Source organism: Megalobrama amblycephala, linkage group LG20 (assembly GCF_018812025.1).
Source record: "Megalobrama amblycephala isolate DHTTF-2021 linkage group LG20, ASM1881202v1, whole genome shotgun sequence".
Taxonomy (NCBI): Eukaryota; Metazoa; Chordata; class Actinopteri; order Cypriniformes; family Xenocyprididae; genus Megalobrama; species Megalobrama amblycephala.
Genome location: NC_063063.1, coordinates 13,691,533 through 13,713,630, shown reverse-complemented (window position 1 = coordinate 13,713,630; position 22,098 = coordinate 13,691,533). Strand labels below are relative to the sequence as shown.

The 22,098-nt window shown below is 37.6% G+C and overlaps 2 protein-coding genes across 3 annotated transcripts in view; both read left to right on the top strand.

Moving 5' to 3' along the window:
* The window catches only part of pank1b (pantothenate kinase 1b), a 10,212-nt gene extending 6,189 nt beyond the window's left edge, over positions 1-4,023 (top strand). The window contains 1 exon segment of the mRNA XM_048169853.1: positions 962-4,023. Coding sequence (XP_048025810.1) covers positions 962-1,021 — 60 coding nt within the window. The 3' untranslated portion in view covers positions 1,022-4,023.
* slc16a12b (solute carrier family 16 member 12b) lies at positions 1,162-22,098 on the top strand. 2 transcript variants are annotated; one of them, XM_048169852.1, is made up of 7 exons: positions 1,162-1,219; positions 9,255-9,342; positions 11,041-11,144; positions 12,175-12,318; positions 12,419-13,013; positions 19,450-19,709; positions 19,862-22,098. In XM_048169852.1, exons 1-7 carry the CDS (start codon positions 1,162-1,164, stop codon positions 20,092-20,094), a joined length of 1,482 nt encoding a protein of 493 aa, XP_048025809.1. In that variant the 3' UTR covers positions 20,095-22,098. The 2 variants fall into 2 exon arrangements, with proteins under 2 accessions (XP_048025809.1, XP_048025808.1); XM_048169851.1 differs by lacking the exon at positions 1,162-1,219 and adding an exon at positions 7,205-7,705 and having other exon boundaries at positions 9,094-9,342.

The window sequence follows — 22,098 nt, the reverse complement described above, 5'->3', positions numbered from 1 at the left end:
ATGAGCACCTGTTGCATTAGGATTTATTAAAAAAACAACAACAGATGAGTAGCCTTCATAAGATATATAGGTATATAATAAATGAGAAATGTTTAAATAATGTTAGAAGCAAACAAGGTGTAAGTACTGTTTGTACAAATTTATTTAGGTTTAATTTGAATATATTAACTTACCTGTCTTTCCTTTCCTTGCAATAGTCTGTGCTTGTCACTGCATGATGGCTTTGTTGATTAACAGGACTTTTTAGCTCCCCCTTGTGTCCAAAAGTTCCAAAATCTACCCACACGCCAGTGGATAGTGTTGATTTCTGCTGTCAAATATTGTGCACTTTGAGAAGATATTATGTAAAATAAACCATTTAGGTTCAGCTATGTTGTGTACATCTCAAAATATATCATTAAATTCTATATTTTTTATACACTATTATTCAAATGTATGTTTAGAATGTTTTTAATATTTTCTCTTTTGTTCACCAAGGCTGCATTTATTTGATTAAAAGTACAGTAAAAAGTGTATTATTGTGAAATGTTTCTACAATAAAAAATATTGGTGGCAAATCAGCAGCCATTACTCCAGTCTTCAGTGTCACATGGTTCTCCAGAAATACTTCTAATATGCTTATTTGGTGCTCAAGACACTTTTCTTATCATTATTATTATTATTGTCAATGTTGAAAACAATTGTGCAGCTTAATATTTTTGTGGAAACCATTCCTTTATTCAGGATTCAACAAAAAAATAGCATTGATTTCAAATAGAAATCTTCTGTAACAATTTAAATGACTTTACTATCACTTTTGAAGAAATATTTACTGATCCCAAATGTTTGAACATACTATATATACAGTATATCAAAATATCAGCCATCAGTTGATCATTAGATTAGGCCTTAACAGATGCCACATCATACCATATGAAATGAGCATGTATAAATATAATATAATAATGCTTCTGTACTGCAGGGATATTTTGGAGCTGTTGGTGCCTTCCTAGAGCTACTAAAGATGACTGAAGACTCCTGAGACACTGAGGAAAACCCAACCTGCAAACCAGAAGCTGCTGTAAGATTTCAGGAAAGCCACATCCTCTAATAAGAAAAAGCCATTTAATAATATGACCGAGTTTCCGTTTCCCCTCAAATCATCGACACGACGGCCCTTCTATGCTTGTGACAGAAGCAGGTGACCAAGAGGAAATTACGCAACAACAACGCACTTTCAGTGTGTGATGAGCTGCACCTCATGTTAACTATGCCTCATCACTGCTTCTATAAATCCAGCACAGCTTTGGCTTTGCCGTTTATTGATATTTTGAGTGGAAGATGATTTAGGACACTAATTATAATGCCTGTATACTCCCTCTACACCCTGTTTGTGAGCTTTATGAAAATAATTGTGATAAACATGTGTAAAGGGTTTGGAGGTGAGTATTATGTTTATAAGTGGGACAGTATAAAAACAACCTTCCCCTCTAAACAAATCATGCTTGGAACCGCAAATCAGATTTATCATTCATTAACCATATAGACGAGCAGTCCTTAAAAGTCATTTAAATGGGACTTTGCTCTCCCTGTTCTTGTCACATATGAGCATTCATCATATCTGGATTACATTAAAAATGCTAATTTGTATTACTAAGCGTAAAATCATTTTGGACACTAAAGCGTGAGTCCAAGTTCATATATCTGACATCTTTTAATACAGCAAATTGAATTTCAGTACTTTTTCAATTACTTACAGAATTAGCAAAAAATCATTAGGTAGACCTGTTTTATCTTCATTGGGCCTTGTATAATTAGCAGATTGTTGACATGAGTAGCTGTAGTTTCTAAGATATCTTTACCTCCTTTTAACTGGTCTGTCTAACAAACAGTGAACATATGCACCTGAGCTAAGACTGATTGTGTCGGGACCAAATTGTTAATATTGACTGGAAAACAGTATCTTCATCAGATGGAGAATTCTCATAGTTCACTACATACAGGAAGTCCTTTCTTACCATGAAGAATTTTATTTGGTTTTAAAGTCCCTAATGCCAATATTTCTCTGATCTGAATGTGTTAACAGTTTACCCTGTGTATATACACTGTAGTATATAATGTTTTTTGTTTTATTATTTAATTTAACATTTGCACAAACCATCTCTTGTCATATTCATGCCATTATGCAGTGATGTCTCAAGTTTCATTAGAGACTGCTAACCAAGACTTATATATATATTTACTGTCAAACCTCCTTGCAAATGCCTTCATCCTTTAAACATTTTCAGCTTAAACATTGTCTGTTGGTTAAAATATTTTGCCTTTTTTCTCACGTATCAACGTGAGGATCTCTAACTTTATGCCTAAACACCTTTTAACTGTTGATGTATTAATACTGTACAGCTGGGTCTGACTGTGAACTGTGAAGGTTATTGTTCAGAACCCGATGTATGTTAAATATGTGTTCCTGAAGCTGGAATCATAAATTCCAAAATAGTTATTCCAGTCACTATAATCTGTCTAAATATGTCGGATTAGAAACATAAGCACTTCCAAGAAAAAAAGTATTGCCTTTCCCTCTCTTTGAGCCACAGTATGACAGCAATTACTTTTCTACTAATTGCATTTTCTCATTTGGCTTCAGCAGTGTAAATATGTACTCAAGACATTAAATCCTTTATTTTTTACATCACTGATAAACAGTTTTCAAGCTTGTAATTTGTAGGGTTTTAAGATGATCATCATGAATGCAAGCAAGACCAAAACTTCTTTGAGGAAGTAATTGTGGATTAAGAATAATACCATAATCTAATTTTTATTGGAGGATTGACCATCAAAAATAATCACCTATTGTGCGTGTACTCAACCTACTACATGTTCATCAGTTACTGTAGCTCAACAACAGACCTGTGCTAATATGAAAGTGTCTTCTAGCTGCTTGTAATTTATGTAACAGCACATTAAGTGCATTGCCTCTATGTCTTTTCCTTCTCTCTGTTGATTCATGCTTTACTTCCTCTGCTCAGTCCTTAGAATTGCCTTATGCAGTGGGGTGCCATTTTGTCTTTGGATGACTGGATTATGCACAATGGCACCCCAACATCTCTCTGAGCCACAAAAGTAACTTCCAAGTATTATGGGGTGCCTTTTAATGGAGACAAGGCTTTATCTCTGTATCCTGTGTATTGTCGCTAATGCTAAATCCAGATGTCACTGTGTACATTAATCCTTAACAGTGTATTTGTTTTCAGTTTCTTTTGAGGGGAGGGGGGATTTCTTTTTCCTATGCCACAGCAGACTGAATGCATGTGTCGGTACATTGTATTTTAACTGAGTCAATGCAAAGCATGTAAGCGATTTCTGAACAGGGGTGACATTTCCTTGGATGGGTCGCACTTGGATGAATCGCTCAATCTAAGGTAGTCAAATTGCCTTTTTATCAGGTTTTGTTCTTGTAAACCAGATCATATGTCAATGCATGTTCATTCTTTGCTCTATTTGAAAAATTGTACGAAACCTTTCTCTCCTTTCATAAATGTATTCTGTCTGCCCCAAACTGTACATGTTTGATGCCCAGTTTTCAGGAAGCATGTTCTAAATTGTAAATGCTGAATTGCCATTACAACTGAATTATAAGCTTTTTCTAGAGCTAAATTGTCTTTAGAAATCATATCATTTTAGATAATTAGATGTTAATATTCCATGCTCATATTAATGACCTCAATCTCCTGACAAACTTGTCTGATGTATGTGATCTGAATGAGTATAATTCCAAACTAAAAAAATTAACTTACGTTTCAGCACACATATGAATCTCAAACAGAATCACTACACAAATTTTAAGTGTAACATTTGATGTTGATCGTACAGGAACCCCTGATTTACTTGCACCTCATAAGGAATAAACTGATCACGATACTAGCTCTGAAATTCATGTCACTAAGAGATTTTATATTGGTTTTGAGTTATATCATGTGAAAAGCTAACTTCATTTGTCAATAAACTATTTTGTAAATATCTAATAAATGTGTTCTTTGTGGGAAATGGTTTGTCTAATGGCTTTTCATTCATTTTCTTTAATTTCATCCCAAAATCAACCCTTACACCAGTTTTTGGATATTTAAACACATGCATCAGAATCAACTTTATTGGCCAAGTATGCCTGAGCAGACAAGGAATTTGTTACTGGTTTAGAACAAACCAACAATGCACATTTACAGTGCTCAGCTTATAACATGAAAGGATCAGGATCATAACAGATGAGTCCGCGGAAGTGCAGTCATTTTGTGTATATTGAAAAGAGCAGAGGCGAAAGCACACATCCCTGGGGGGCACCAATGCTGAGGGTTCTCTATCATTAAATACTAGTATTTATCTGTTATATAGCCTACTAATACTTATTCCACGTATCAATTTAAGGCACTACTTGTTCATTTAATGTAGTACTTTTTCTTTTCCTTGTCAGTATGTGTCAATAAGTGCATTTTTTAAGATTTAAAATAGTTACTTGTCACTATTGGGGTTTTTTAATAGCAAAGCAAATGTACGGTAGTGACAAAAGTAATATATAGGCACTAAATTAATAGGTAGGGTACAGTGGAGCTAAAGTCACACCAGGGGAAAAGGCACATGTTGACTTTATTCTTATTTAAACCACTATATGTTACAAAAACACTTTTGATGATGCTTGTGGAATATTTGGCTGATCCTTGATGCAATCATGAACAGCAACGCAAAGTTGATTTTGTGCTAATCTAATATTCAATATTGTAGATTTATGTAGCAAATGAGAATTACTGAAATGATTGACTATATTTTGAGACAAAGGTCTTGTTAATGTTTTCCAGTTTTGTTCAAGGTAATTAAAGCAACAGTTTTTCAACAACACATGTGTCACACAGAAGAGGACAGACAAGGTAAGGAAGTTAAACAAGCCAATAATATTAATAATGATAATATGATGATAATAATAATAATATTAATCATATTATATATTTATTGGTACTACTGTAAAGCTATATTAAATTATTGTGGAATCTCATTCAATGCTTTCAGAATCTTTACTTTTTTTTTAAATAATATTGTTACTGTATTTTTAAAATGAACATATTTTATTGACAGTATATTTACTGAACAAAAATTAACTATTTTATTTATCAAAATAAACTGAAAACAGTAAAACAGTAATTGTGTTGAACAAGTATTAACTTAACATTATTATTGTATTAACTTAACAAACTATTATTTCAGCTAAAGTATTTGTACACTATGGGTGTAGTGAAAAGCGTATTTGTCTTAAGGTGTGCTACTATTAGCTGACTACAATTCTTAAAGGGATAGTTCAGCCAAAAATGAAAATTCTGTCATCAGTTACCATCCTGCCTTTCTAAACCCATAAGACTTTTCTTCGTCAAACACAAATTAAGAATTTTCTGGACCATACTTGCTTGTGAGAATAAACCTCACTGGTAATGCATCATGCAAGCATGTTTGAGCTTTCACTGACCATATTTGATGTGCTCTATGTATGTGCATTGATCAGTGTTTTTGTGTAAATAAAAGCCTAAACTAAAAGAATAACAAAAGTCTTATGAGTTTGAAGATTAAATGCTAACAGAATTTTTCATTTTTGGTTGAATTAACCCTTTATTACTGATTGGTCAGCCGGGGAATCCAGCTGATATTTTCTAATATTCACTGATTCCATGGCAATGCTTTATATCACTAAAACCGGGAAACTAAAAATGTCATTCAAAGTCAATGTGAAATTAAAGTTGCGATAGTCTCTACTTCCCTTCTGTGACAATATACAAGTGAAATGGCTTCTTGACTTCAACAAGAAAAAAAATGTGCCTGAGAAACAAGTGAGCAGTCATCTTTAGAATTTTGTCTTTGAACTTGGTCTTCTTGCGGTAGCTCTGTATATTTCTGTGGCATCACTGTCGAAGAGTAATTAGCTGGTGAAGTGGATTTACTTAGGCCTACTGTAGAGTTAACAAAAGTTATAATGAGCAATGTAATGTTTGAAGCGGATGTCACAACGAATGTCTGTAGCCGGGGAATATTTAAAAACTAGCAGTTCATACATACATCCGTAAGATCTTACCTTCATGCTGTGGAATTACAAACTGGAAGACAGAACACAACAAGCGCAGCGCTGAAAATGGACGGGGCTCCAAAAGGTCTATAGAGCGACACGCGTCATAATCTGAATCATAATCTGGGTGGGGGGACAATCCAACCATCTCCATTGACTTTGTATTGCGTGAGGCTGCCTCCTTGTCATTTCTCACTTATAACAAAAAAACAGAACAATGTCTAAAAGCTGCTATGTGGCAAGGTGTACAGAAAACAAGCTAAAAAATCATAGAACCAAAAACCCATACGTTTTTTAAGCTGTTGACCCAAAAAACTAACATGTTATATTACTATATTAGAACTATGCCCACTGGAGGGTAACGTAATCAGCGACATGAAATATTATTATATGAAAATTATATGAAATAATATTATAAAACTGACATTTGGATATTTGACTTAACAGTGACTAAATGTTTACTGCACATGTAGGCTTACTGAGGCAAACTGAGTGTCAGGATCCCAAAATTTACCCATTCTTCCTGCTGATGCTTCACATTTTATTGCCTGTATCCACTTTTGTCTCCTTAAAGGCTGGCTTTTACGGTTCGGCAGCTTCGTTTGTTTGCTGTACACCTTGTCACACAGCAGCTTTAAGGCATTGTTCTGTTTTTTGTTATAAGTCAGAAATGACAAGGAGGCAGTTTAACGCAATACAAAGTCAATGGAGACAGTTGGATTGTTTTCCCCCCGGTGTGGGCCTGGCCTAAATGCGCTCTATCTCTATGGCTGCAACCTCATGTGACTGACAGGTCGTCCCGCCTTCGCCATAGTAAACACGTCATCAGTGAAGAAATGTTGCTGCAAGAGGAAAAAAAATAATGATGTGCACGAATAAATCATTTAAATGAATGCTACAATATTCAATATAAAAAATAAGAATTGACCATTTTGATTTTATGGGGACTTTAATATTTTTTATCACCGCGGCCTGTTTTATACACGCAATTACGTCTCAATTATGGACGTAGTGAAAATGAAAAAAATAAAAATAATAATAATAAAAAATAAAATAAATAATAAATAATAAATAATAAAATTCTGCAATGATGAACGGCTGACATCATCATCGCGTGTCTAATGAAGAATTTATTTACCAGTAGGCTTGGCTAGAAATGTGGCTGGCCTAGTAGCAACATAAAAATAATAGATAGTTGGCCTACGTATTAAATGGTAAAACCGATGTTGAGCATGTTTGTAAACAGTGGCGTTGTTCTTCCACAACCACAGGGGCAACTTCCAAGCAGCCAGTATTTCAAGTGAGAGAAGGAAATCCTCACGATACCCAGCCATGCTTAGGCTACTTGCATAATTTTCTTTTCACGTGTAAGGGGGAGTGGAGACAGAGGTAAATAGGTTCACTGCTCGCACGCTTTAACACGTTCAAGTAGCCAATCGTGGCGTGATGTTCCCGCAGCTGCAAACTTGTTCACTTGTGGAAGCCGCAGGATGATGAACATGAACATGCTGCACCAACTCAATTAAACTAATGCGCAGAAGAGTTTCAAACGTCTGGACCAGTTCATGTCATTGCAGAAGAGTTGAATGGGGAATGTTTGGACCGTGTCTGCGGTTGTTTTAGAAAATGGTAAGTGCCTCAATTTACCTCTTTGAGAAGTTTTTCAAACATCTGGTTTCTAGAAGCAAATGACGTTGGTGAACTTATAGCCTCTTCCGCAGTAAAAAAACAAACAAAAAAAACAACGAAATCTTTTCTCAGTTTCTTACATTATTATTATTGTTATTCTCATATTTCCATAGCATTTGCTGTATTCTATATTTTATATTTTTATTATTATTTTACAAATAATTTATTTCACAAATTATATAAATGTTAACAATTCTCAAGAATAAATCTCTACAAAATAGTAGGCCTAATAATAGATGTTGTGTTGTGCCAGATGTAATAAAATATCCACCCCCCACCCTTTAGACAACTTCTGAAGGGAACCACTGTGAATCCACCAATGCTGTTCTTTACATGCAAGTCCTAGCATGAGACACACATATAATTTGCATATAATTCACTAAATATTGACAAGGCATACTTTGAATAGAGGGAGAGGAGGAGGGCATAAGCCCAGAAATCATCAGTTGTCACAATTAGACAAGCCCAATTTCAAAGAAATCAACTGAGTTGATGTGTGTTTTTCATGCTGCAGTGAAACAATGTGGAATTGGAACTGTTCACACAGTCGGCTGATATATAGATTAGAAGACTCATAAACTACAAGTTCAGTTGCATAATAAGGGAAAAAAAAAATTGAATCGTCTTATCCTGACAGTGTACATTGTGTATGTCAAAGCACATTGCACACTCTGAAAACCCAGTGATTGGGTGGTTTTAACCCAGCAATTGGGCTAAATGTTTGCCCAAATCTGGGCAGTTTTATTTAACCCAACTATTGTTTAAAATAACCCTATGACTGGATTAAAATGAACCCATAGGTTGGAAATTAAAAATCAGACACATAATTACTAGAGGCAACAATAATAATCAAAAGGTGAACTTTTGATTTTAAAATGTAATAAATGTTTATTGTTTAATTATTATTCATTAAACTTATTAATACATTTTAAATTATTAAACATATTAATAAATGTTCATTTCCATCTAACTTTAGGACATCAAAAACAAGAATTCCAAAAATTATTTTTAAAATAATTTGAAAGAATAGATCAGCTTTTCAATTGGGTCAAAAGTGTCAGAAGGGTCAGGAAGGCAGACTGCAAGGTCTCAAGTTAATATGGCAACCCGTCAGTTAATGAGCTCTCTCTCAGAAACACTTCCCATTAATGCAGTCATGCATCATTTCACTTTTCACTGTGAATCATTTGTAAGACCCAAAAGGAGCCCCAAACCTGGTTTACAGTACTTACAGAAGACGTGCATCACCCAGCGTGCCTGTTGATCATTTTAGCTGAGCTTGTTACTTATTCCTGCCTGTTTTGCTGTGTGTGTCATCTTTCGCTCAGCGGAGTCACTGACCGGGCCTCACATCTGCAGAAGGAATTCCATGACCAGTGAGTGTGGCGGCAGAGAGGTGCAACGTGTGTTTGGGACTGGGAGTTTTGGAGTTTGAGGGAAATAAAAGCAGTGGGAAGGACAGACTCCATGGCACAGGAAAGGAAGAAAGGAGGGGTCCTTCCTCCGGATGGAGGCTGGGGATGGATGATTGTGGCTGGGTGCTTTGTGGTAACTGTTTGCACAAGAGCTGTTACGAGGTAAGCTTTTTGGAGCATGTATGCTGTTGCTCATACCTGTATAGAACTAGAACAGTTTGATATATAGTGTTTTGTTTTCAGCCATAATTAAACCACAGGTTATTAACTGACCGATTTCTTGGTGATAATCAATAGCTAAAGAATAACGTCACTCGTTTTTTTTGTGACCAAAAATTTTTACTGAATTTAAAAAAACAACAACACATAATGCAAATATACATGAAAAATCCAATAAGAACAAACAGAGGAGAGGGAAGCAAGAGACATACCAGGTCAAAAGTCAGATCCATGGGGAAAAGTCTATTGCATTTTCTCTACACAATCTTGTAAACCTTCTGTCCTTAAAAATGTCTGGATTTGTTCCTCAAATGAGTTTAACCTGTCAAATAGTACATACTCTTGTATAGTACAGTACATGAGGCACAACAGAACACTATATTTAGTTCATTCCACTCCGAGAATTACCTAGAATGAGTCATTGGTTCACAAAGTGACAAGAGCTATCTGGTGTTTCTGCTGCAGCTTTGAGGTCAGGTTACATTTGACAGACTTAAAAACAACTTTTAGGCGTTCACAAATGGATATAGATAACACAGTGTTGTTTTTACATCTATTGGCCTCTTAGAAGGAGTTTTTTTTTGTGTGTGTTTATTTTGTGCTGTTGTAAGTGTCATTTGTTGCTACAAAAAGGGAAGACTTTACCTCTTTTAAAAATATTACATATATATATATATATATATATATATATATATATATATATATATATATATATATATATATAAAACTTAAATATTCTTTTATAATATATAATATGTTAAACAGGTAACGTCTTCCTTTTATACTGCTTTGGACAAGCTGTTCCATTTAGATATTTTGAGCTCCTCCTCAGGCAGTGAATGTGCCGACGAACTGACTGTGTTGCTTAAGCCCTGTAATTAAAATGTATAGGTGCAACGTGTGAAATGCGAGAACCTGATGAACAGGTCTGCAAAGCTGCTAATAACATTTACTAGGATGAAATTGCAAGCGGGCTGGTGAGAACAAAAGAGTTAATTTGACCTCACCTCTGAAATAAGCACTCTTTTGACCATTTCCTAAGTCCTGCTGAGATAAGTGGTGATAATCAACCCAAGGAGTACCAGATGATGAAACTCTTTTTGAGCTTAAAGTGCAGCCAGTGGTTTTCAGACAGAAAATGTGCCTTTTTAATCTCTTCTTTATCTTATGGATATTCTCTTCTCTACCCTTAACCCCTTAAAAAGCTCTTATCATCCAAGTATGTGTGTGTTATTCAAGCCAATGGTGTTTTCACACTGACTGTGGAATGGTTGACTGAATGACATCTCCTTCTTTAATGGCTGATGGCCAGACACGTCTGTCTCAGTGGCTAAAGACGTGAGTTGCTGGCTGTCATACCCATACTGAGTGCTCTGACCCGAGTGACCTGCCTGGTGATCTAGTTTTGTTTGTTCAGGTGCAGAACAGGCACTGCAGAGGCTTGTGCCTCATTACCTCGTCTCAGTCTTTCATATCCAGACACCCACAATCTGTTCATTTTAACTTGCTGTGAATGGCACTGGACTTTAAAGCGTGTTGTTAGGCTGAAGTGTCACAATACGGTCCTTTAAAGACCACAAACTTTTTTGTGTGTTTGTGTTCTGTCTGATCAGAGTTGTTTTGTAATTTTCTCTTTTCCAGATGCATCTCCATATTCTTTGTTGAGTTTCAGATGCACTTTGCAAGAGATTACTCTGGGACAGCATGGATTCATTCATTAGTGGACTGCACAACCATGCTCTGTGGTACGTAATGATCATACTGAACACTAAAGCCATCACACATTGGCGTATCACAGTCATCATCATAGGCCAGTCTGAAATAGGGTTTCCATCTGCAGAACTCAGTTACAAAGTTCTGCACATCTGAGACAATACTGTTGCATAAGAAATTAAGAAAGACCTGCAGTCTGTGGGAGTTCTCTTGAAGTCAGCAACACACAGCGAACATCTTGAGAGGACACGCCAGTGTCGCAAGCTTGACCCAAAAAAACAGGCCTGTTTGCTTTCCTTACACCTGGTGATGTCTGCTGTTGACAGTACAGCAATCTTAAGAATTACATCGTTAAGGAAAGGCCATCTTTAGGCTGCTGACTAGTAAACAAAAGACGTAAGAAATGCTGTTATTACAAAAAGCTTTCCAATATTGTGTTTGGCTGACATGTTCTTTTTTTACCACAAGGCTGATTTGTTTAGGGGGCCATGCTGTTCAGAGGTTTCTGTAAGCACATAGTTGCAAATCATATATGTTGTAATATGTTGTCAAGCAATTCCCAGGCAGTAATAGTGACCAATTATCTGAGAATTATGTAATATCTTCAAATTAGTTAAAAAATACACTACTGTTCAAAACTTTGAAGTTTCAGTAGCAAATACTCTAGTGTTCATTGTCACATGATACTTCACAGTTTATTCTAATATGCTGTTTTGGTGCTGAAGAAACATTTCTTCTAGTAAGCAATGTCGAAAACATGCAGTGGTGCTGCCTAATTATGTAGAAACCATGATATTTGTTTTTCCAGATTTCTTTGATAAATAGAATTTCAAAACAACAGCTGTCAATTTACTGTCACCTTTAAAGAATTGAATGCATCCTTGCTAAATAAAAGTATTCATTTAAAAGTAAAAAGTCTTAATTTCCACACTGTAGTGTACATGGATGGAAGCCCGGCTTACATTAAATATTATTTAAATATGACTTTCATCATCATCATTTTTTACATATTGTTCAGTATGACTTGCACAACTTACATGTTTATTCACTTTACTTTTACAGCTCCACTCGGAAGCCTGATTGGGAATCGGTTGTCATGCCGCGTAGCTGTAATACTAGGAGGATTCCTGGCCTCAATAGGACTAGTCCTCAGCTCCTTCGCCACAAGTCTGGAATATCTTTACCTTACCCTGGGAGTGGTAACTGGTAAGACCCCTAAAACACTGACCTACAGACCCATATTCTGCACTTGGTATGTAGCAAGTTCAGCATGTTTACAGTTTTATTTTATATTCCTCTTTTTTAGGGCTTGGCTTCGCCCTTTGCTATACTCCAGCTATTGCCATGGTCGGGATCTATTTCTGTGAGAGGAAGGCTTTGGCCTATGGCATTGCCATGTCTGGCAGTGGCATCGGGACCTTCATCCTGGCCCCAGTAGTACAGCTGCTAATCGAACACTATTCATGGCGTGGGGCCCTCCTCATTTTAGGGGGCTTCGTGTCTAACCTGTGTGTTTGTGGAGCTCTGTTACGGCCCATCATTCTAAAGGAAGAGGAGGCCTGTCCTCTTCCAGTGGACTCAGAGTGTGGGTATAGCATTAAGCCGCCCGCAGTAAATGGCGTTCATACGGGGAAGGCTGCAGGCGATAAATTAGAAGTGAATGCTAAACAGCGCTGCCTTCAGTCCATGCAAGAATACAACTTCCTGCTCATGCCTGACTTTCTGGTGCTGGCAGGCTCTTTCCTGCTGCTGGCCAGTGGGTGCAGTCTGCCGTTTGTGTACCTAGTGCCGTACGCGCTGGATGTAGGTGTTGGTCATCAGCATGCTGCCTTCCTGATGTCCATTCTAGGGGTCATTGACATCGTTGGAAACATCACATTTGGCTGGCTCACTGACAGGAGGTATGTTGTTTTGTGCAGTGTTAGTATTGCATTACAGTCAAAAACAGGAATAGGTCATTTATTGACTGAGCCACATTTTGTTTGTTTTTCTTTTCTTCAGACCTATTTATCAAAAAAGAAAAAACTTTAAGCACAGATTTTGTTATCCAATAAACAGCTGGGACATTGACATGACACAATTTCTTTGTCCAGATCTTAATACAGTGATGTTAATACACCTAATATAAGATAAATTCTTTAATGAATTATGAATTTAAACCTTTAGAAATGTTATTTAAAACCTTTAAAAGTTTATTAATAATGTTTAACCCCTAATGGAAATAAAAATATATGGAAATATACTGCGCAATATATTACATATATGGGAAACTAGTGCTTATATTTTTCAATATACTGCAATATATGCATTGACCATGTATGGCTATATATTGGTATATAAAATATTTAGAAATTAAGACAAAAATCGCATTACATGTAATATTCACTAAGTTTTATACTTTTTTGCGTACATATATTGCACATACATGTTCCCATATAAATGTGAATGCATGTACACACATATATACACATTCACGAAATGAGTTACAGCAGATTTCTAGTTCCCAGCATGCTTTGCTTCTGACTGTTAAAGGAGAGTAAATGTTAAAAATTAAGTGTTATTTCATGTGTTTTTCTCAATATTAATATTGGGGTAGATCTGTTAGTGTTTAATGTTCTATTATTTTGGAATTCAAAAGGTTTTCTGGTATGTGTGAGTTTTTGGGGTTATCATTGTGCCAAAGAGTAGAGGTTGTCGATTGGCCAAACACCATTAAAACTATAATTACTTTATTTAAAAAGTAATGGCTGTGCGCTCTTCAGCTCAGTGAATAGTCTCTTTGTTAAATACTTTAGTACATGCACTAAATACTTAGTACATTTAGTATGTGCTATTGTTAACTAACTTTAAAAAATATGAAACATTTATAATGTAAATAATTATAAAATATAAGAAATATATTACATTATATGCTTCTCTATTTGTGTTTATACTGCATCAGCAGTATCTGATATATATTTAATATCTGCAATATATTTATATACATTTAGTACCATATCTGATCACATATACAGTGGGTACGGAAAGTATTCAGATCCCCCTTAAATTTTTCACTCTTTGTTATATTGCAGCCATTTGCTAAAATCATTTAAGTTCTAAGTTTTAAGTTAAAACACAGAATTGTTGACATTTTTGCAGATTTATTAAAAAAGAAAAACTGAAATATCACATGGTCCTAAGTATTCAGACCCTTTGCTGTGACACTCATATATTTAACTCAGGTGCTGTCCATTTCTTCTGATCATCCTTGAGATGGTTCTACACCATCATTTGAGTCCAGCTGTGTTTGATTATACTGATTGGACTTGATTAGGAAAGCCACACACCTGTCTATATAAGACCTTACAGCTCACAGTGCATGTCAGAACAAATGAGAATCATGAGGTCAAAGGAACTGCCTGAAGAGCTCAGAGACAGAATTGTGGCAAGGCACAGATCTTACAAAAAATGTTTTGCTGCACTTAAGGTTCCTAAGAGCACAGTGGCCTCCATAATCCTTAAATGGAAGACGTTTGGGACGACCAGAACCCTTCCTAGAGCTGGCCGTCCGGCCAAACTGAGCTATCGGGGGAGAAGAGCCTTGGTGAGAGAGGTAAAGAAGAACCCAAAGATCACAGTCGGGGCTTTATGGCAGAGTGGCCCGACGGAAGCCTCTCCTCAGTGCAAGACACATGAAAGCCCGCATGGAGTTTGCTAAAAAACACCTGAAGGACTCCAAGATGGTGAGAAATAAGATTGTCTGGTCTGATGAGACCAAGATAGAACTTTTTGGCCTTAATTCTAAACGGTATGTGTGGAGAAAACCAGGCACTGCTCATCACCTGTCCAATACAGTTCCAACAGTGAAGCATGGTGGTGGCAGCATCATGCTGTGGGGGTGTTTTTCAGCTGCAGGGACAGGACGACTGGTTGCAATCGAGGGAAAGATGAATGCGGCCAAGTACAGGGATATCCTTGACGAAAACCTTCTCCAGAGTGCTCAAGACCTCAGACTGGGCCAAAGGTTTACCTTCCAACAAGACAATGACCCTAAGCACACAGCTAAAATAATGAAGGAGTGGCTTCACAACAACTCCGTGACTGTTCTTGAACGGCCCAGCCAGAGCCCTGACTTAAACCCAATTGAGCATCTCTGGAGAGACCTAAAAATGGCTGTCCACCAACGTTTACCATCCAACCTGACAGAACTGGAGAGGATCTGCAAGGAGGAATGGCAGAGGATCCCCAAATCCAGGTGTGAAAAACTTGTTGCATCTTTCCCAAAAAGACTCATGGCTGTATTAGTTCAAAAGGGTGCTTCTACTAAATACTGAGCAAAGGGTCTGAATACTTACGACCATGTGATATTTCAGTTTTTCTTTTTTAATAAATCGGCAAAAACATAAACTTACAGGATAAGCAAATATGCATAGCTATTTATTTATATTATGAAAAGAAAGTTAAAGAGTCACTTCTCAGTTTTCATCTTGAACACTTGTAAAGGATTGGGAGTGAATGTGATCATCCTTTCCTCTTTACTACACAGAACGAAATAAACATGAATGAAAATCAAAAAATATGTTGAAAGATACAGTAGCTTACCGAAATCTGTATCACGTCAGTTCAATCAGTGTTGCAAACAATGTCATGTAATGTTATACCTCAGAAAAGCCATTTGTTGACCATAAACTTATAGTCAGCAAGAAAAATAATAAAACTTAAGTAAGCATGCATAAGTAACTTTTTTATTATAAAATTGACTTAAACTGGGTGCTCGTCTGTGTGTAATCAAGCGCATCGTTTTCATTTTATTCTGGAGACTAAACTCATGCTCTGCTCAGTGTTGCCAGATCTCGCGAGACAAATAAGCAACCAGGCCTGTGAAAACAAGCCCAAAACAAGCAACTTTTTCTACAGAGCCCCCCTAGGTTCCGGGAAGAGAAAAATAAATAAATTGTGTGCACGGTTTTACAATCCGTGGGGACGGATTTTAAACTGTGGGTACAGATTGTCAATTTACATCCATGTGGACAGATTGGTAAACTGTGCGCAGTTTATTTATTTTTCTCCCCCCTGAGCTTCAGGACAATGACCACAAGAGGGAGTTAAACCACCTTTTAACATTATTTAACATTTTAAATCGTCCCCCACGATGGGTTTAATCCATTCTTTTACTCCTTTCTCTTTCTCCCAGTCTTTGTTATATTTCTTCCTGTATTTCGCCCACTTTGTCCCAGGCATTTGTTCCTCCAAAAAACTCTCCTACAGTCCAGTCAGTCACCATCAGTCGCAACTCGCGTGCGCATTCATTTAAAGTTTGTCACTCACTGAAGACGTTTTCCTAACCAGAAAAAAACAGATTGCCCTGCTCTGCCTCTGATTGGCTAGTACTCGTTGCCATCTGGGTCAGAGCCAATTAGAAGCAGGATGTGGGTGGGAAAAAACTCTGCTGTCTCCTGTGTGTATGGGGAAAGGGGAGGGACAGAGAGAACAGGCTACGTTTAAATAACATATAGAAAATATCTGCTTGACAACTTATTATGAAGCTGGGATCAAGCCCAAATAAGCAACTACACTTTAGAAACAAGCCCAAAAAAATGTGACCCGCGACTACCAATATTTGTAAGCGACTTTACAGAAAAACAAGCCCAAAGTCGCTTATAATAAGCGGACTTGGCAACACTGGCTCTGCTGTCACACTGGAGCGCACTCACCACCTACTGGACAGGGGTGGGAATTACAGTTACAAGCTACATAATCAGTCAAAATGACGGACGGACTGCAGATTTTTTCCGTCACTTTTAAAAAAATTCCATCAATGACGGAAAATTTTCGATTAACGCGACCTCTGAGATCTAGACCTTTGCCTGTGTTTTGGATTACTCTTTTTTTTTTTTTCCTTGCCTTCCTGTTTCTGTTTGCTGGTGTTTGACCCTCTGCCTGTACAACTACGCTCATCATATTAATAAAGCCTGCACGTGGATCTCCAACTCTGTTGTCCCGTCCCATCCGTTACAGAATACTCAGCCTCACCAAGGATCCAGCAGCTTTTCTGAGGAACACTGGCCAGGTATGGACATAGCAAGAATTTTGTTAGCCCTTAGACAAGGCCCACGATCTCTGGAGAACTATGTTCGTGAATTTTTAGCGCAATTCTTTTTTTGTGATGGCATTAATCAACCTCTACAGTCCAAGCTTAGACGAGAGGGTCCGCGTTCATCACTGAGATGTTTTTTGGATTTTGCTCTGACTGTTGGCTCTCTGTTCACTGTGGGCCTCACGGAGGAGGTAGATGATATCGCGTTCAGGCCAGTAATGGCGGTCGCACCGAAGCGTGCTTACATCATGGTGGCGACAGCAGAGCCCGTTGGCAAAATGGCGGCGACGATAACGCCCCCTCAAGTCTCAGCTGATTGTCGTGAGCCAAGGCAAATCAATGCTGATCTTCGTGAGTCTAGTCATGTCACAGCTGATCCTCCAGAGCCCTGTCACGTCTCAGCCAAGATGGCTTCCACGCCTGAGCCCTCAGAGATTGCAGTGCTGGCCGTTATGGCCACAGCCATTTGGTGTTTGTGGGCTGCACACACATCGAATCCAGTCCATGAATCTGCTCCAGAGACTGCTCCAGTCCATGAATCCGCTCCAGAACCCATTCCAGTCCATGAATCCACCCCAGAGACTGCGCCAGTCCATGAATCTGCTTCAGAGCCCGCTCCAGTCCATGAATCCGCTCCAGAGCCTGATCCAGCCCATGGGTTCACTCCTGAGCCTGCTTCAATCTATGAGTCCAGTCCAGAGTCCACATCAGTCCGTGAGTCCACTCCTGAGTCTTTCCGCGGTCCCAGAACCCAGCCTCATGGGCTATGGACTTCCTGTCTGCCTGGATACGACCACGGTGGTCATCCCTGAGTTTCCTGTCTTAACATGACCATGGAGTTTGTCCCTGAGTTTCCTGTCTGCCTTGACATGACTATGGAGGTGGTTTCTGAGTTTGCTGTCTGCCTCAACACAACCACAGAGGTTGTTCCTGAACTGTCTGCTCCCCGCTACATGACCAGAGAGGACGTTCCAGTCAGAGCCCTGGAGGGCTTTTCTGAGCTCCCTGTCTGTACTGTCATGGCCCTAGTGGCCAATGCTAACCTCTCTGTGCTTCATGTTTCAGTTTCTCCTGTTCAGCCATGTTGGTTCCCAGTGCTACCTGATCTGCTGTTGTGGTCGTCTGCTCCACCGTGCGGGTCTTTAAGCCCATCTGAGTGGCAGTGGTGGTTGTCTGCTCCACCGTGGGGGTCTTCAAGCCCGTCTGAGCTGCAGTGGTGGTTGTCTGCTCCACCGTGGGGGTCTTCAAGCCAATCTGAGCTGCAATGGTGGTCATCTGCTCTGCCGTGGGGGGTCTTCAAGCCCATCTGAACTGCTTTGGTGGTCGTCTGCTCTACCGTGGGGGTCAAGTCTGTTCCTGGTCGTCTGTCCAGCCTTCTTCGCCCTGGTCGTCTGCCCTGTTTCAGTTTCCAGGCCGTCTTCCTTTCCATGGTCCTGCCCCCTGATCCTGGCCCTCCATCCCGCCACCTGTTCCACCTCTGAGTATTGTTTAGCCTTGTATCCGACCTTGTCTCTGTGTTCCTTGTTCTGTGCCTTGCCTTGCCTTGCCTTGCCTAGCCTGTGTTTTTGACCCTGGACTGTTTCCTTGTTTATGATCGTTTGCTGCCTGCCTAGACCTTTGCCTGTGTTTTGGATTACTCTTTTTGCCTTGCCTCTCTGTTTCTGTTTGCTGGTGTTTGACCCTCTGCCTGTACAACTACACTCATCATATTAAAGCCTCCACCTCTGTCCCATCCCATCCGTTACAATTATGATATATTAGTAAATTTTTTTTTTTTTTTTTTTTTTTTTTTTTTTTTTTTTTATGTATGAAAGTGGCAAGTGGCATTGTAATACAATATATTCTGTATATTTTCAAATATACCATTAAATTATTTGTTTATTCATATTTAGGGAAATGTATTTTTTTTTTTTTTACGTAAGGGAACCCCTTAGTATTCCTGTAAAATTTGCCTAAACACCAAAAAGGCATACCTAAAGTAAATTGCATGCTGTTCTTGAACCATTTGGAGTATATACATGTTTTGATCTCTTTTGAAAGGTATATCTTGGTACAGTGGAACGCTATCAGGTTAAGATGTGTATACATGTGTTCAACGTGTAAGGAAAATATGTTGGAATTTGTAAACCATTCATTAAACTGAAATAATTTCTGTCAATTAAAATTAAGCTAAAAAAAGCTCAGTTTATAGGCAAACAGATAGTGAATGTCAATCATTTGCTTCTGATCATGCTGACTAACTCTTTCTGTATCTCTCCCAGGTGTCTGAAGAAGTACAGGAATATATGCTACATGTTTGCAGTGGGAATGGAGGGACTATGTTGTCTTTTTATCCCCCTTTTACACACATTTGTCTTGCTGGTACCCTTCTCTGTGCTCTATGGATACTTTGATGGAGCTTATGTTGCCCTTATTCCTGTGGTAACATCAGATGTTGTAGGGACAACATACCTCTCTTCAGCTCTCGGGGTTGTGTACTTCCTCCACGCTGTTCCCTATCTGGTCAGCCCACCCATTGGAGGTAAAAGCCACAAATTATTTTACTTTTTTATTAGTTCAAAGTTCTATTATAATAAACATTATAATGGAACTTTGTCACACTGAGTGATGAGTAAAAATATTTTCTGTGGAAGTCAACAACATTCTCAAGATTTTTTTTTTTTTTTTCCATAGGTTGGTTGGTTGACACCACAGGGACTTACACAGCAACATTCTTTTTGAGTGGGTTCGCTCTGATCTCAAGCTCTCTCCTGCTGTTCTCAGTTGCTGTCATTCGCCATTGCCGGAGAAACCAAAAGAACAGCCTGAGCAAAGACCCAAAATTGGTGTCATGTGAAGGCAGACAAGTGGACTATTTTACTTCTAAAAATAAAGACTTGACAATAATTATACCAGCCACTTCCTAGCATTGGAATAGCAATTTTCTTCTTTTTTTTAATACTACTTAATCAACTGTATGACATACTGTTATCATATATAGAGTCATTAATAATGTTTAATTGAGAAAAGAAATGTTTGTGTATACATTTTTTCACATGCCTTTTGTTGACCTTTTTGTTAAAATATTTTATTGTCATCTACAGTAGCAGCCTTTAAAGAAAGTGGGTTACAACACACCAAGTCCTCTCTTTTCTCTTTGTTTTGTTTTTTCTGTGGACAGAATTACAAATTTAGGTTATTATACTTGAAGCTCCAGTTGTAGTACATTATTTAAGTCAGGTAGAGGACAGTGCTGATCCCTTAGATATATGGACAGTCTGAGCTTCTGTATAATTCAGATATCAAGGTTAGTACATTTGCTCATGCTCTGCAAATGGTTTGTAAAGGTCTGACATTTTTATTCAACAATGCTTTTTTATGTCATGAGTTGCTACAACTAAGCAGTTCTTCAATAATTCTTTAAATGAGTTTCTTGAGACTATTATGCAAGAGGCTGAAGATATATTGTTTGTATGGAGGCTACTAGGGCATGGGACTAATATATAACCTTTAGTATTTGATGTTCAACATTCTAAATTAAATGTTTAGTAATAGTTTTAGGTGTAGTGAATTTCATCAGTTTCATTGGGTTAAAAAAATGTAACTATATAAAACCATAAAAAGTATTATAGGTAATATTCCACATATATGTAATAATCCACATATTTTCATCTCATGATTCTGCAAGTTTAAGTGATATTAGTTAATGGTAAAAACTATTTTCTTAATAGCAATCAATGCACACAAAAAGCAGGGTTTTTATTTGTCAAAGCAATACAGGCTTATAAACATGTAGCTGTAATGTCTGGTGTGTGTTCCTTTTTTTTGTCCTTCTTAGAAGAAAAGGTTCTATATAGAACCATAAAGGGTTCTGTCAGGTGCTTCATATATAGAACCTTTTATGGGTTCCCCTCATGGAATCATTTTATGAAATTAATTTTATTTTATTTCTTCAGTTCATTTTTTATTTTAATGACGTTTTATGAATGAAGCAACTTGTAAACATACTTTATCACAAGAAAAATTGAATAACCTGTTAAACTTGAAAGAATTATGCAATCGTTTAAGACATTTCTCTATGGAATGTCACATGACGATACTGAAACTCAAATGCATTAAGACACCATTTCATTTAACAATAACAGAGATTCTCCATTTTGAACAAAGATCTGGCAACATGTTTTTGATACATTTTTGTAATATTCTGTTTAGAAAGACAACCAACTTAACAGTTTTCCCGACAAGCACAGAAATATTCTAAAAGTCATGATTCAATTGGGCACTAAAATTTATTTACTGTAAATATACGAAAAATTTGTTCTAGGCCAAACATTTTTGTTCAAGAAGAAAAGAGGGGACGTGTAAGGGGATGTGATCACTTAAATGGACAAAGTGTGGCCGTGTTTATGCAAATTACCAGCTGCAGGGACTCCCTCACTCATTTAGAACAGTGGTTCTCAAACCTGTCCTGGGGACCCCTCACCACTGCACATTTTGCATGTTTCCCTCATCTACCTGATTCAACTAATCAACTAATTAGTAGAAACTGCAAGAGTTGAATTGGGTGTGTCTGATGAGGGAGACATAAAAAATGTGCAGCGGTAAGGGGTCCCCAGGACAGGTTTGAGAACCACTGATTTAGAATACCCAAATTCATCAACATTTAGAATGGACTACTTGCACAGCTACTTCCGCTTTCTACTTATTACGGCTCGAGCGTTTCCGGTCAGCGTTCAGCGCACTTATATACAGAGAGCTTCTTGTGAAAACGCATATTATTACTACATTTTAGGGCTGCGAAATGTTTTTTAAACAATTAATCATATTCTCTGCATAAACATTAATTATCTTCAACCTGCTGAAATGTTTATTAATATATTTCCCTTCCAAATGCGCATTCTGAATAATAAATAAATATATTTCCCCACTAA

Bases quoted from the DNA above. Each gene is read 5' to 3' on its own strand.
- slc16a12b (XM_048169852.1), top strand. From the start codon at position 1,162: ATGCTTGTGACAGAAGCAGGTGACCAAGAGGAAATTACGCAACAACAA. The intron at 11,145-12,174 runs GTACGTAATGAT...TTACTTTTACAG, and splicing joins CTGCACAACCATGCTCTGTG to CTCCACTCGGAAGCCTGATT. The intron at 12,319-12,418 runs GTAAGACCCCTA...CCTCTTTTTTAG, and splicing joins TACCCTGGGAGTGGTAACTG to GGCTTGGCTTCGCCCTTTGC.